The sequence below is a fragment of the Stenella coeruleoalba genome (genome assembly GCF_951394435.1).
Source record: "Stenella coeruleoalba genome assembly, chromosome: 11".
In the NCBI taxonomy this organism is placed as follows: domain Eukaryota; kingdom Metazoa; phylum Chordata; class Mammalia; order Artiodactyla; family Delphinidae; genus Stenella; species Stenella coeruleoalba.
In genome coordinates, this window is record NC_137157.1 from 96,631,587 (window position 1) to 96,645,637 (window position 14,051).

General features: G+C 46.8%; 1 protein-coding gene across 3 annotated transcripts in view; it reads left to right on the plus strand.

The window, feature by feature from the left end:
- The window catches only part of ANO2 (anoctamin 2), a 333,331-nt gene that overhangs the window by 233,237 nt on the left and 86,043 nt on the right, over nt 1–14,051 (plus strand). For all 3 annotated transcript variants that reach the window (XM_079936516.1, XM_079936518.1, XM_079936517.1), the window contains one exon: nt 10,503–10,577. In XM_079936516.1, the coding sequence (XP_079792642.1) occupies nt 10,503–10,577 (75 nt within the window). The remainder of the gene's footprint in view (nt 1–10,502; nt 10,578–14,051) is intronic.

Genomic DNA, 14,051 nt, shown 5'->3' on the forward strand with positions numbered 1-14,051 from the left:
ATATGAAAGGGGGTCCCCTTCAGAGAGTGAGTGGCGAGGGGGTGTCTGCAGTCTCCGAATCCAGGCTGGGCACCCGATAGGACAATTGGGATTGGGGTAAGGGAGGGAGAGACGCCCAGCCTAGTACTGGAACCTAGGAAGGCCAAGGCTGCCTGCTGGGAAACAGAAGAAGGGAAACAGCAAGCCGTCTGGGAGGGCAGAGGGAGCGCAGAGTAAGCAGGCTGGACCTCAGGAGGGGAGGGAGGGAACCAGAGCCTGTGTGTCTGTGTCTGCTAAAATACCAGCCGTGGGAGGAATAAAGAATGTTTTCCATCTGAGCCACAAATTACACTGCGTTCTGCCCTGGGCTTCATCCATGCCTGTAGCCTTTGGTGCCGTGCCACGTGACTGCCTTGTACTCCTTTGCCAGGATTGCCTTCCTAGGTTGAGGCCCTTCCCAAAAGTCTGTCTCTATCTCTAGATGACTCTGGGGGTCAGGTAAGCCCACAGGGCTGAGGGGTAGGACCTGGAGGTTCTCAGCCCAAGAGGCTGTGTGTGCTTGGGCTGTGAGGACCAACGCCATGCCGGGGACTGATATCATGGTGACAGGAGTTGCAGGGGGACCCAGGGTCAGTGAAGGGGAGGGATATGCAGTCCAATGCTGGCCTCACTTTTGTGATCAGGCCATGAAGACTTCTGGAGGAGGAGCTATTTTAGGAGAGAGAACTAGAGAGAGAGAGAAGGTGGTGAAGTTGGTGGGATCTCTGTTTCTAGAGTAGATGCTGTTTGTGAGGGGTCTTGAAGACTCAGCCAGCAGAGGGGGCATTGAACAGCTGTGTCTGAGGGCAGAGTGGGACCAGGTCACACAGGACAGTTATGTGGCTTCGGAACAGGAAGAGTGGCCCCCGGATCTGTGCCGTAGGAAGCATTGCCCAAATTGAACTTGGGATTTCCATGTCACTTTGACAAGGAAACTTCACTTAATGTGTCCCGCTTAGGGCCAGGGCCCGTGGTGGATGAAACAATAATGATGGTGATGGTGACATTAGGTAACAGGTGTTGGGTTACCTACGCTTGTGTGTAGCTGCCAGGTACCTGTGCCAGGCACAGTTTTAGGCACATTGCCACGTGTCACCTCGTTTCATCTTCCCGGCAGCAATCTTGTATGGTGGGTACTCTTTTTGATCTCTTTTCTAGGGATGAAGAAATTGAGATGCAGAGAAATTGGCACTATGCCTGAGGTCACAGAATCAATAAGCTCAAAAGCTGGGAATCCAACCCAGGCGGCTGCCTCCAGTCTAGACACTGAGAGGCTCCTGGGGCACCACTGGCTCTTCTAACCAGGTTGATGGGATGCCCAGCTCTAGCGAGGAGGAAGAAAAAGGGAATGAGGAGAAGGAGAGAAAGCCAATAAATGAGCAAAGAATTTTTTTTCACAAATGCAATTTTATGGTCCCATTTCACAGATGGCTGGCCCCAGCCCTGAACCTCACTATCTTTTTCTTCTTTGTTTTATTTAACATATGTCTGGTGGGCTCCAGAAATTTACAGCATAACTCCTACCAGTTTATAGCTTTTATTTAGTGGGAGTGGCCTGAATTCCATCTCCGCCCTCTAACACCTGCCATCCTGGGAGTGGCTGAATTTATGACATTGGCTGCCTCAATGATTAATCCTCCTCTGAAACTGTGCTGAGGGGTCCCCCACACAAAGGGATGCTCTCAGCGGGCCTGAGAAATGAAAATGCATAAAGTTCATTAACCCTGAGACCTGCAGCCACACAGCAGACCACGCAGTGGCCCCTCACCTGCTCCCAGAGCCCAGGAGTCCCTGGGTCTTCCTGGATTCTCGTCTCTGACAGTGTCCCAAGGACCCTCCAGTGGAAAAGTACCTTGCGCTTCTTCCCATCATCCCGTTCTTCCGAGTGTTTCACCCCTTCTCGATCCACCATCCTCCACATCTCCCATGTACTTTTGTCTCCTCCAGCCAGCCAGGCCCAAGCTGACCCATCATGGAGGCAGCTGGCACAGAAACTCGGGAGCGGTGATTGTCAACCTTGAGAGCTTATATCCTTGATAATGACACCGGAACAAGCGACTGCAATTTGACCCTTACTCAGACACAGTTGAACCCGGATCAAGACTTTTCTTTAGTTCTCCACCCAGACCCCATCACTGCCCACCCTTGCCATCCCCAGTTCTCCATGTTTTTCCCCTTGACCAGAACAGGGTTTGGCTTCACTTACTTCCAGGTTGATAGGAGACCTCCATCTGCTGTAATGGTTGGACCCCTTGTCTTAGGAAATCAAGGCAGACGAAGTGTCCCAGAAGACAGGCATGAGGAACCATCAGATTCCCACCTCCCATTGGCCTCAGGAATTCTAATAGTGTCCAGGCCACGCCCTGCTTGCCACCTGGCACAGAGAGGGACCCAGGCGAGGCTGGTTAACTGTCCCCAAGATTGCTTTCAGAGTTGAGGCTCATGAACTGATAGGAGACACATTGATGGCACATTTATTGAGCTTACACTGTGTACCTGCCACTGTGCTTAAGTGCTAGGTATATGGAGATGAAGAAAACCTGTCCTCTGCTCTCCTGGAGCCGACAGTCCGTGAGGGAGCAAGAAAATCAACAGTTACAGAAAAATTTATAGAGGGTAACGAGGCTGGAGATGTGCAGGGCCTGACCTATGGCATCGGCACTGGCGGTAGAGAGGAGAGGCGTGGCAGACGGCGGGTGCGTTGTTGAAGGGAACAGACTCTGTAGGACTTGAGGCTGGTTGAGTTGAGTGTGTGGGAGACAGTAGCCCAAGTGAATGCCTCAGTTTCTGGCTTTGTCTGCTCACAGGTTCAGTTCACTGAGTTAGGGAATATAAAAGGAGACGAGGGAGGTTTAAGGGGTGAGTTGATTCATTCTTTGGGGACATTTTGAGCTTGGGACATCCCACTGAAGATGTCCACTAAGCAGTTGGACAGAGGAGTTGGGAGCTCTGCTGAGAGCTCTGAGCTGGAGATAAAGATCTGTGATCCTCGACACGTGGGTGGTCAGTAAAGCCAGTGTTGTAGCCAGGAAGAGGGTATGGCGACGGGGTGCACTAGTACTGAACTCAGCTCAACGCTTTGTTCCCAAAGCTTCTTAAGAAAGTAGACTACGGCAGCTCCCTCTCTCCTCCCCTTCCATCCACTTTCCCGTCGTTGTTTTTGCCCCCATATTCCTCTGAAACCTTCTCACAGGTCACAGATGACCTTCATGGCAAATTCTAATGGGCGCTTCACGGTCTTAACTCACTTGATGTGTTAAGAAAACGTGCGTCCATTTCCTGAACCTTCCCTCCCCAGGCTTTGGTGGCAATACTCTTCTAGTTTCCTTCCTATGTTGTGGCTACTCTTTGGTCCACTTATTTTTTTCGCTGGCAGAGCCCCGAAGAGGCAGCCTCACATAGGAGGCTGGTGAATGCAAGCATGGACTCAGACACGCTAGACTCCGGAGCTGCAACTCATTAGCTTGTGACCAAGTTCCTTAACCTTTCGGAGCTCACGTCCGCTGGCTATAGAATGGGGATAATATAACTTCAAGGGTTATTGCAAGAATTAAATGAGAGATGTCTCAGACACGTAGCTGATGGCCAGTCACATCATAAGCAATTTAAAGTGGTAGCTCTTACTGTTTGTGTGCTTATAGGCTGCACGGCAATGTCCAGCGGGCAGGAGATGGTTTAAGAGTGTGGTTACCACAGTCTGATCCCCTGATCAGCAGTATCACCAGCACCAGCATTGCCCGGAAACTTGTTAGAAATGCAGATTCTCAGGCCCGCTCCAGATCTACTGGATCGGAATCTCTGAGGGTGGAGCCTGGAAATTTGTTCTGATGTCTCAAGGTGCACGCTAAAGGGTGGTTTAAGGTATGAAGGAGTGAAATCCTTGAGCAAAGTATGAGATCCGAAGGAAAGGTGGAGAGACTGGCTGTCAACAGGAGAGGAGGTGAGACAGGAAGGTCAGTGAGCTAACCTTCTCCCCTGCCTAAACTCTGCTGCTGTCTACACTCTACCCCCGTTACCCTGACCCACTGGATAGTGCTGTGCGTTACGATGCGTTATGACAGCTCAGAGCTATTGCACCTGGCACTTTCTCTGGAATACCTTCATCTCTCTTTTCATCCTGGAAAACTTTTTTTTTTTTTAATTATTTTTGGCTGCATTGGGTCTTCATTGCTGTGCGTGGGCTTTCTCCAGTTGTGGCGAGCGGGGGCTACTCTTCGTTGTGACGCGCGGGTTTCTCATTGCAGTGGTTTCTCTTGCTGCGGAGCACAGACTCTAGGTGCGCGGGCTTCAGTAGTTGTGGCTCGCGGGCTCTAGAGCGCAGGCTCAGTAGTTGTGGCGCACGGGCTTAGTTGCCCCGCGGCATGTGAGATCTTCCCGGACCAGGGCTTGAACCTGTGTCCCTGCATTGGCAGGCGGATTCTTAACCACTGCCCCACCAGGGAAGTCCCCATCCTGGAAAACTCTTATTCTTTAATCACAAGTAAAATGTCTCTTCATCTTTGAAGTTTTCCCTTCTCCCTCTAGGCAGGTAGTTACTCGCTCCTCTGTGTTCCCATGACATGTGTCATATCATCTCATAATTTGTGTTTGTCTTTCTCAGTTTCTTTTAGTGATTGGGGCATTCCCTAAGAGCAAAGAATGTGAACTATTCTTCTCCGTATCCGCAGTGCCTAGTGCCAGAACAATGCAGGGTACACTTTTGATGTTCGGTGAATGCTTCCTGCATAGAAACAGGAGTAGTAATAAGTCACAGTTATACAGAACTTACAATTTTCCCAGTACTATCACACATGTCGTGTACTCACTGAGTGCTCAGTAGGGCAGGTTTACCAGTCGTCTGATTGAAGATGAGATTATGAGGGCACAGAGAAATTAGATAATATGCCCAAGGTTTCTCAGCTAATAAAGAGGTAGAGACAGGGATGAAGCCCTGGTCTTGTATTTCCAAATGCACCATTTTTCCCTCTCCTTGATACTGCCCCCCAAATATTTGCAGGAACAGAGGCTCAATGTCTGAACGTTCTAATGGAAACCAGAGCCTATCTATTCACAACCCTCTGATTATTAGCTGGAGGGGGTAAGGCAGGTGATGATGATGGTGCTTGGCTTCCTGACCCTTGTAGCCTTCCCCAAAGAAAGAGGACCATGGCTGGTTTCCTTTGAAGCCCAAATCCAGTGCTGTCCCAGGCATGATGCTTCCTGAGCAGTAGGCATTTATCGTCTTCATTGACCTTTACTGAGTTCAGAGCAGTCTGCATTGGTTTAACATTGGTGTAACTGAGCATCTCTTTTCTACAGCCCTGCTTTAAGTAAATCTAAAATGTTATAAAAATCTGGATTAAAAGCTTGAGGGAATCTGCAGATACTACCCCATCAAGGAGGTGGGCTATAACTCCCTACCCCTTAAATGTGGGCTGTACATAGTGACTTCCTTCTGAAGAGTAAAGTGTGAGAAGGGGGGCAAAGAGTAACTTTACAGCAGGGAAACCTGACGAACACTTACCTCCACCAAGCGATCAAGGTTAACATCATGAGTGACAGGTCATATTCTAGCCTGTTCCTTTGATATGATGAGATGAAAATGATACTTTACCTCTGTGGTCTTCCTGTCCCAAACCCATAACTTCAGTCTAATTAGGGGAAAAACTTCAGACAAGCCCATATTGAAGAAAATTCTACAAAATCCGTGACCAATGCTTCTCAAAAATGACAAGGTCGTCAACAACAAGAAAAGCCTGAGAAGCCGTCATAGTCTAGAGTTGCCTAAGAAGACTTGGTGGTTAAATATAATGTGGAATCTTGGATGGGACTGGAGCAGAAAGGGGATATTAAGTGAAAACTAAGAAAATCCAAATAAAGTGTGAACTTTAATTCATAATAATGTACAAAATTGGTTCATTGGTTGCAAAAAATGTACTCATACTAACGTAATAGGAAAACTGGGTGCAGAGTGTGTGTGTGTGCGTGTGTGTATATACACACACGCACACACACACACACATACATATATGCACACACTCACACACATACCCTGTACCGTCTTTGAAGCTTTTCTGTAAATCTAAAACTATCCTAAAATAGAAAAGTTTATTTAAAGCAAAGAAAGTAGAAGAAGGAATTCTCATATGTTCCTGGTGAAAATGCAAAAATAGCACGGCCGTTTTGGAAAACAGTCTGGCGGTTGCTTATAAACCAGATATACACTCAACCCATGATTCAGCATTTCCACTACTTGGTATTTCCCTAAAACCTATACTCACACCAAAACCAGGACAGAAATACTTCCAACAGCTTTCTTCATAATTGCCAACAACTGGAAGCAATCCAAACATGTGTCAGCCAGGGGTGGTTAAATGAAACATGGCACGTCCATACAGTGAAATAGTACTCAGCCATAAGAAGGAACACATTTCTGGGACTGCAGCAGGGGTGAACCCCAGATGCAGTGCACTCAGTGAGAAGAGTGCACTAAGTGCACCAAGTGAGACTCAGAAGGGTCCAGACTGTGTGAATTTACTTCCATGACATTTTGGAAAAGGCAACGCTAAAGGGACAGAGAACAGGTCTTGCCAGGAGCTGGAGATTAAGGGAGGTGATGGACCACAGAGAGACACGCGGGCAGTATTGAGGGGGTGATGGTCCTGTATCTTGATTGTGGTCATGGTTATATGACAGTACATACGTGTTTATCTAAACTCGCAGAACTGCACACTAATAAAGGTGAATTTTACTATATGTAAATTTATACCTTAATTGAAAAAAATACCAACTCAGGGATGATGGGCCACTTTTCAAGGTTGCCCTCCAAGGGGTTTGCTTGAATAGTAGTCTCATCTACTGCGTTCACAGTGATTGCATTTCCAGCCATTCAGTTTGTCAAAAGGCCACTTGTGTGGTTTTATGTGAGTGTCGTCGTGCTGCTTCCTGTTTGGAGACTCAGAAGTGGGAGCCGTAGTCCAGGGACAAGGACGCGAGCAAGGACGACAGCTAGGCTCATGGCTTAACAATGGTGAATTAGCCGAGTGCTTCCTAACCACCTGCTTCTGAAATTATCGTGAAGCTGATGAGACCTGAATTTTGTGTGAAGCCTTAGAGTTGACAAAGCTCTCTCCCAGGCGTTCAACCATGGGACCGCACATGACCTCTGCCACGTCGGTGGGACAAGTGTTATCATCTCTGTGTTAAAAGGAGAGGGAGGGGCTGAGAGTTCTCGCTTACCTGTGTTTGCAGGTGCACTGGCTTGGCCCCTCCCAATTCGGGTTGGTTAATTAATATAAAACGCATAGCAATTTGGTGCAATAGATGTTACCATTTATACATTCTACAGATAAGGAATGTAATTACTTTACAGATGAGGAAATGGAGGTTCTGGGAATTTCCCAAGGTCACTTGACTAGTCAGTATTAGAACCAAGAGTTGAATTCAGAAGTTCTGGTTCCAGGTTCTACTTTTCTTCTGCCATCTCATAAACTGGTCATGTGACTTTCACGCAGAGCGTAGTTAACTGGATGGTATTTTGCCATGTATCTGCACGTCTTTCATGTGCCAGTGACTGGAGGTTCTAATTAGCTTCTGTTACCAGAGCCAGTTATTATACATAAAGGCCACCTGACTCACTGTCATCTTTACTAGTAACTTCGGGAGCTTGGAAGGCAGTCCGTAATCTCTGTGTTCTCTCAGCGCTTGTGTTTGGAAAGTGTCTGAATGTAGGAGAACTGTGTGTATGTTGGAAGCTATCACTTCTAGAAAAAAGGGCTCTTTGGTGTAAACGTGGGTGGAGAGTGATTTTTCAGCAAATACCAGAACATGTATATAGTTGCTTTGAGAGGACATCGAATTCAGTTGCATTTTAGTTATGCCTCATTTTTATGCAAAATAATGACGCCACCTTCCTTACGAGGATGAGCTCTGAAATCCTTCTCCGTGTTTTGTGGGTGGCAACGGAGCTCCTTCTGGGCAGGGCAGAGACTTCTCCCCTCTGTGTCCTCCGCATCCAGCACAGAGCCCGGCCCATCCCAGGCACTCAGACCACGTTCGTTGAGTAGAACAGAACCAAGACTCATTCTCCAGGACAGAGTTGTCACTGCGGGGTAGAGGCTGGTCTGAAGACACCTCATCCCGCTTGGTCCCTGGCCTGAAGAAGGTGGACGACACCTGGCAGGAACCTTAGCTAAAACATCTCAGCCGCCGGGCCCCTCCCTTGGGTTCATTAGTCATCCTCTGCGATGAGCCCGTTTCTGAGCCCGTTTCATCTGGGGCCATGTTTCCTGCTGTCTGCTTGTATTTCCCTTCCCCCCATTTCTTCCAGGACTGTCCGTCTCGTCCCTGAGGACCACTCTGAGCTTGGGCTCATCCTTACTGACTGCTTTCTCGCCCTTTCCATTTCCATTTCTCATTTCACGGGCCAAGCACAGGTTTTTTTTTTACCTCTCCTTGCCCTGCTCGCCACTCAGGGAGCCCCACTGGGGAGGAACTGGTGACACAGAACCGGTAACTGGAGTTCCTTCCCTCCACACCGCTGGTATTTCTGAGCACACCCGGTTTGCTGATCTTTGAGGCAGAACCTTTCATCCCCAGGCCAGAGAGCAGGAAAAGAGTCAGAGTCATCCAAACCTTAATTGTAGTGAGAGAGGCCTCGGGACGAGCTCCACCACACACCCCTCTACTTCTTTTCATATTCCCTACGGAGTTATCATCTACCTGCCCGTCTTCAGTTTTCCTCATCAGAATCTTAAAGGAAAATACCACTAGTGTGAGTGAAACTAAGAATGAATACTGGAAGGAAAGAGAAAGGCATGCTAGTCCCTTTTGATGTTTGGCCTCATTTGGAAGACTCACTTCAGTCCTAATAGTAATAGGTTTTTATAGTTCCACCTGTGCATGGTCACGACCTGCAGTGACCTTGTTCTCATTGTGTGATAGAAAGTCTGTTGGGCACAGAGTCTGGAGACCTGATCCTATCAGGGTCTAGGAGGAACCGAGCATCCCTGTTGACATCACGAGTAAATGAAAGCGCTCGTTACCGAATGACTGCAGCCTTAACGCTCATTTCCACCCCCATTTAAGCCTGCTCAACCCTGTGCTCAGCTCCAGACACGCCATGAGAAAGACACACCATTCCTTTCCTCAAATCCCCCGCAGGCTCACTCCCAGGATAACCTGGATTCCCAAACTGGCAAGCTTTTTTGGTGTGTGGGTGTCACCATCTCATTAGACTGGGAGCCCCCCAGGGGCAGGGACCATGTCCACTGTTCTCTGTCTCCCCACTGTGCCTGGCCCTAAGGTTTGCACACAGTGGGCACACAGAGATCTTTAGAAAGAAGCCCTCGAGGCCAAGAAGGCCCTTCGCTTACAGCACAGGCTTTCAAAGACTAGATGGCGCTGTTGCTAGAGCTAGATCAGGTGTGTTCTGAAAGCGTGGCGAGGAGGGAAGAGAGAAACCGAGCAGGCCCTGGAACTTGCACTTGCCGACTTAGATTCAGACACGCTACAGAAATGCAGGGGCCCCGACCTCGCCAGCAGGGAGGGCTTTGCCATTTTCCTGGCATCCTCCCCAACGTGGCTTCAGATGGTCTCCACAGCAACCTTGAATTGATACAGTGTCAGCAGGACCCTGTATCGATTATAATTTTAAAGAACTGCAGTTCAGATAAATCAGGTGCCTGGGCTAACATTATGTGGATATTAATCGGCAGAGGTTTTAACCACTCATACCTTGTTGGCATCACCCTACCAGATGAGGGTCCTTAGGGGGTGCTGAAGGAGGATGTGGGCAGGGATATGGCGGTCCCAAGGAGAGCAGCCTGTGGCCTGGATCCAGTCTGGTTCTCAGCCAGACTGACAGCAAGGCATCAGCCTAACCTGCATCTTGAACTGTCTGCATTTGTGACCGGGGGAGAACAGTTGTTCTGGAGGAAACAGATGACGATACGTACAGGTTCTTTGAACAACAAGAATTGTGGGTAATTTATACACTTAGGATCGAAGGTCAATGGTTGATGTTTGATTTAAATGATGATCTGTTTTAGGATGCTGCCCTGTGGTCATTTGTGTCTGTCATCTGTCTCTTGTTTTCACCTGCTTCTCACTAAAATAAAAATGAAACAGATAAAACCACCCTGTGCATAAGCCAGGATGGGGTTCACGAGTGTGACCACTTTACAGATGAAGAAATAGAAGGTCAGAAACGTTCAGAGACACATTGAAGATCGCACCGCTGATGCGTGGTTGAACTGAAACTTCAGCCCGGTATGAGGCTGAAATCAAACATTGTCCTCTTTTCACCGCAGATTTTCCAGGCTACCTAAAAATCACAATATGAGGAGGGCTGTTGTTGATGTGTAGGGTAAGGCATCACAGACTAGAAAAATACCTAAACAGAATGACGAATGATTAATAATATTCACATTTATGGAAAATTGAGAGACATTCTATATCTGATATTTGTGGCATCTGATGGTCACTGTTCCCCTGTTTCTCCCCAGGATGATGAAGACAAGCTGACCTGGAAAGATCGTCTCCCAGGTTACTTGGTGAACTTCGCCTCCATCTTGTTCATGGTAATTTCCTGGCGGAAACACCTGCTCATGACGTGTGCGTGTGGATCCTGCTGTGTGAATGCTGGGGGTGTTAGCCTGTTATGCTGTGGGGACGGTGAGGGACTAGTGAAGACGAAGCCACAGTCCTTCTAGAGGGACAGCATCTCCCGTGATAGCCAGGCCATTGCTGCTCTTGGTTACCCGAAGCGGGGAAGGTGGTTCCCTCAGACAGAACCTCAGCCCTGGGAGGGTCAGTGGCCTTCAGTGGCCATGGAAGGGGGCTCTGTCTTCCCAGCCTTGACCACAGATGTTTGAAGATGGAGTTTCCAGGGGTGGGTTGTGAGAAGGTGTCTCCCACATCGCGGCAGATGGAGACCTTGGAAGAAGGTCTTACCTGTGCAGGGAAGGCGGCTGTAGAAATGGTGGGAGCCTGTTGGAGCTGCAGGCAGGCTCTCCCTGGTGGCTGGTGGAAAAGAACAGCTTCTGGAAGGCACAGAAGACAGCCGGCTCGGGCTCTGTAAGCCTGATTCTTTAGCCTCCCTGTAGTTGCTGTGTTTATTTCCCTGTCTCTCCCTGAGAGTTTGGAAGAGCCCTTTGGAGAGACCCAGATGGTCTCCACTGTGTCAGAGAAGGTGAGGAATGGGTCTGTGATTCATATCTGGACTTGATCAGTGAAGTGGTAGTAAGTCATTCCTGGGAGCCACGAGGGGTGAGACAACAGGAACTGAAGCGAGGAGACCTCGGGAAGGTGAAACTCAGAGGACTGAGCTCGGGGTACAAAGACACCTGCCCCCTGTCTGTGGGTAGACTCCTTCTAGTATTCGAGATGGGAACCTCTGTCCTTACAGCATTTCCAAGCAGGACTACACGTTAGTTGTGGGGTTGGGGAGGGATTGCTTATTCCAGAAATTGGGGCTGAAATTATAATAATTTTCTGGACCCACTGGCCAGAGGTAACACTGACCCTGGCCTGAGGTTACTATTTCCATTATTATTGCCATTGTGATCACTGAGGACGGGAACCGCGTCCTAATCTCAGAAGTTTAAAAAGTGAAAGATGCATGGGCACCATCTGCTTCAACACTTCTGAAGTGCAGAGGTGCTGGGTGCCTTGCCAGGGCTTAGAAGCCCATACATGCGATCTCCTCATTGCTTAAGAAGAGTGGAGTTTATTCAAGAATATGTGGTGAGTTGCAGTGTGTTAAGCTGGAATGGTATAAAGTTTAATTTAGCACTTCCAAGCCTCCCACAATATGCATAATGTTGTCAAAGAGTTTATTCATTCATTCAGAAACTATTTCATGGGTGCCAGCAATGTGCTTGACACTATTCTTAGGCATTGGGCGTAGAGTAGAAACTAAACTAAAATAATCTGTCCCTTAAGGAGTTGACAGATAACAAACACGTGCGTAAATAAGGAAACAGATAAGTAAAACAGGCTTCCGTCTCCAGCAGTGGTAGGTTAGGATATTTGTAGCATCCCATCTTGCTGAAAGTAGCAAAATATTGTGGATAAATATATTTTTCAATCTTCTTAAAGCTTGAAGGACTGACGGGATAGTCAGGAATACTAGACTGAACTCTAAAGGAAAATGGGACCAAGGAAACAAATATCTGGGCACTAAGATATTTTTTACCTTGAGGACAGTTTCCCATCTAGGCGAACTTGAGCTTGGGCTTTGGTGGTTTTTATGGGGCAAGGAGGATGGAAATCAGGGGGTATGACTGGCTCAGAGAGAGCTTCTAGCAGGAAGTCCTCACCAAATTAAATTGGAACACCAAAGGGCTACACTCTCAGAATGAAGATGAATAACTAGCCACACCCCGCCCCCAACTTTGGGACTTCAGAGAAAATTGGTATTTTCTAAGTAGAATAGGGAGAAAAGGGGAAACAAACGCCCTGTCCCCAAGAAGTGGCTGTGGGCAGTCCGCGTGGTGGATTTACAGCTTGGTTCATCACAGGAGAGGATCGGGAACCTCAGGTTGTGGACTTGGTCTGGAACTAGCAGTGCTCCCAGGTGCCCAGGAGAAGCAAATACAAGTTCTCTCTGGAGGAAGGCAGATTCATGCTAGGTCTCAAGAAATCCCCCAAAAGAATTTTCAAGGGCAGCGAAGAGAATACAACCAATTACACAAGAAGCTAAAGCACCTTGAGAAAGAACAATGAGGACAGCAAAGACGAAAGATATTGGAAATACCAGTTACAGGTTAAAACATCAAGCTTGAAAAATCTGCAAAGAATAAGAAACTATTGAAAAAAACAGCTTAGAAGATTTGAAAGCCAACCAATAAATCTGCTAGAAATAAATACATGAATATGAAATACATATATATGAATATATAATACATTCTACACGTATATGAATGTTCTATGTATTATAATGTACATATATATAAAACAACAAACAAGACACAGCTGAAGAGAATTTGTGAACCGCAGTATAGGTTAGAAGGAATTATCCATAATGCAGCATGGGGAGGCAAAAAATAAAATACAGAGAAGAGAAATTAAGAGATTTGGAAATATTGGTAGAATGAGACTTAACAGACGTTGCATTTCAATACTGGACAAAGAGGAAAGAGAAAAGTTAATGAATGAAATATAGTGACTGATGGTTTCCTAATCTGCTACAGAATTCCAACCCACAGACTGAAGAGTCCCTATGAAACCCAAGCAGAAAAAAATAAAATAAATCTACATCTAGATTCATCATAGTGAAATCATAGACTATGTAAGACACAAGAGAAATCTCAAATGCAGTCAGAAAACAAAAGACGAGTTACCTTCAATAAAAAGGCTGTTAGATTGACCATTGCTTTCTCATAGCAATTAGAAATGGCATGTTATCTTCATGTGCTGAAAAGAAAACAATTACTTCTCCAGAATTCTATACCCAGGAAGAATATCCTTTAGGAATATCATGAGGATAAAATAAAGATATTTATAGGCAAAAACTGAGAGTTTGCCACCAACTGAATCTTTCACTAAAGGAATTCTAATTATGTGCTTCAGATAGGACCCCGTATGGAAAACCATAGTTTTAAAAAGAAATGAAGAATAATCAAAGTGATAAATCAGTGGGAGAATCTGTATGAACCTCGACTGTGAAAACAATAATGATGACGCCTCATGGGATCAAAGATAAGGTCGAATTTAAACTATACACATCACTAATCTGTAAGTTGGGTGGGCAATAAATAGAGCAATAATGTTCTAAGGTCCTTGTCTCCTTGATGATGTATATGGAAGAGCAAAGGCTAGGAAGAGTCAAGACACTCTTGAAGAAGAATCAGGAGGGATATGGTGCTCTACCAAACAGAAACTTATTATAAAACAATAATAAGTATGACAATGTGGTGGAGGGGTGGAAATAGGGAATTAGACCCATAGAACAAAACAGAAAATCGAGAGTCAGATCCACACAAATGACAATGCATATAAGTGCAGAGAAAGTAGACCCCAAAGGATTGCATCACGGGATGTAAAACAGAGGA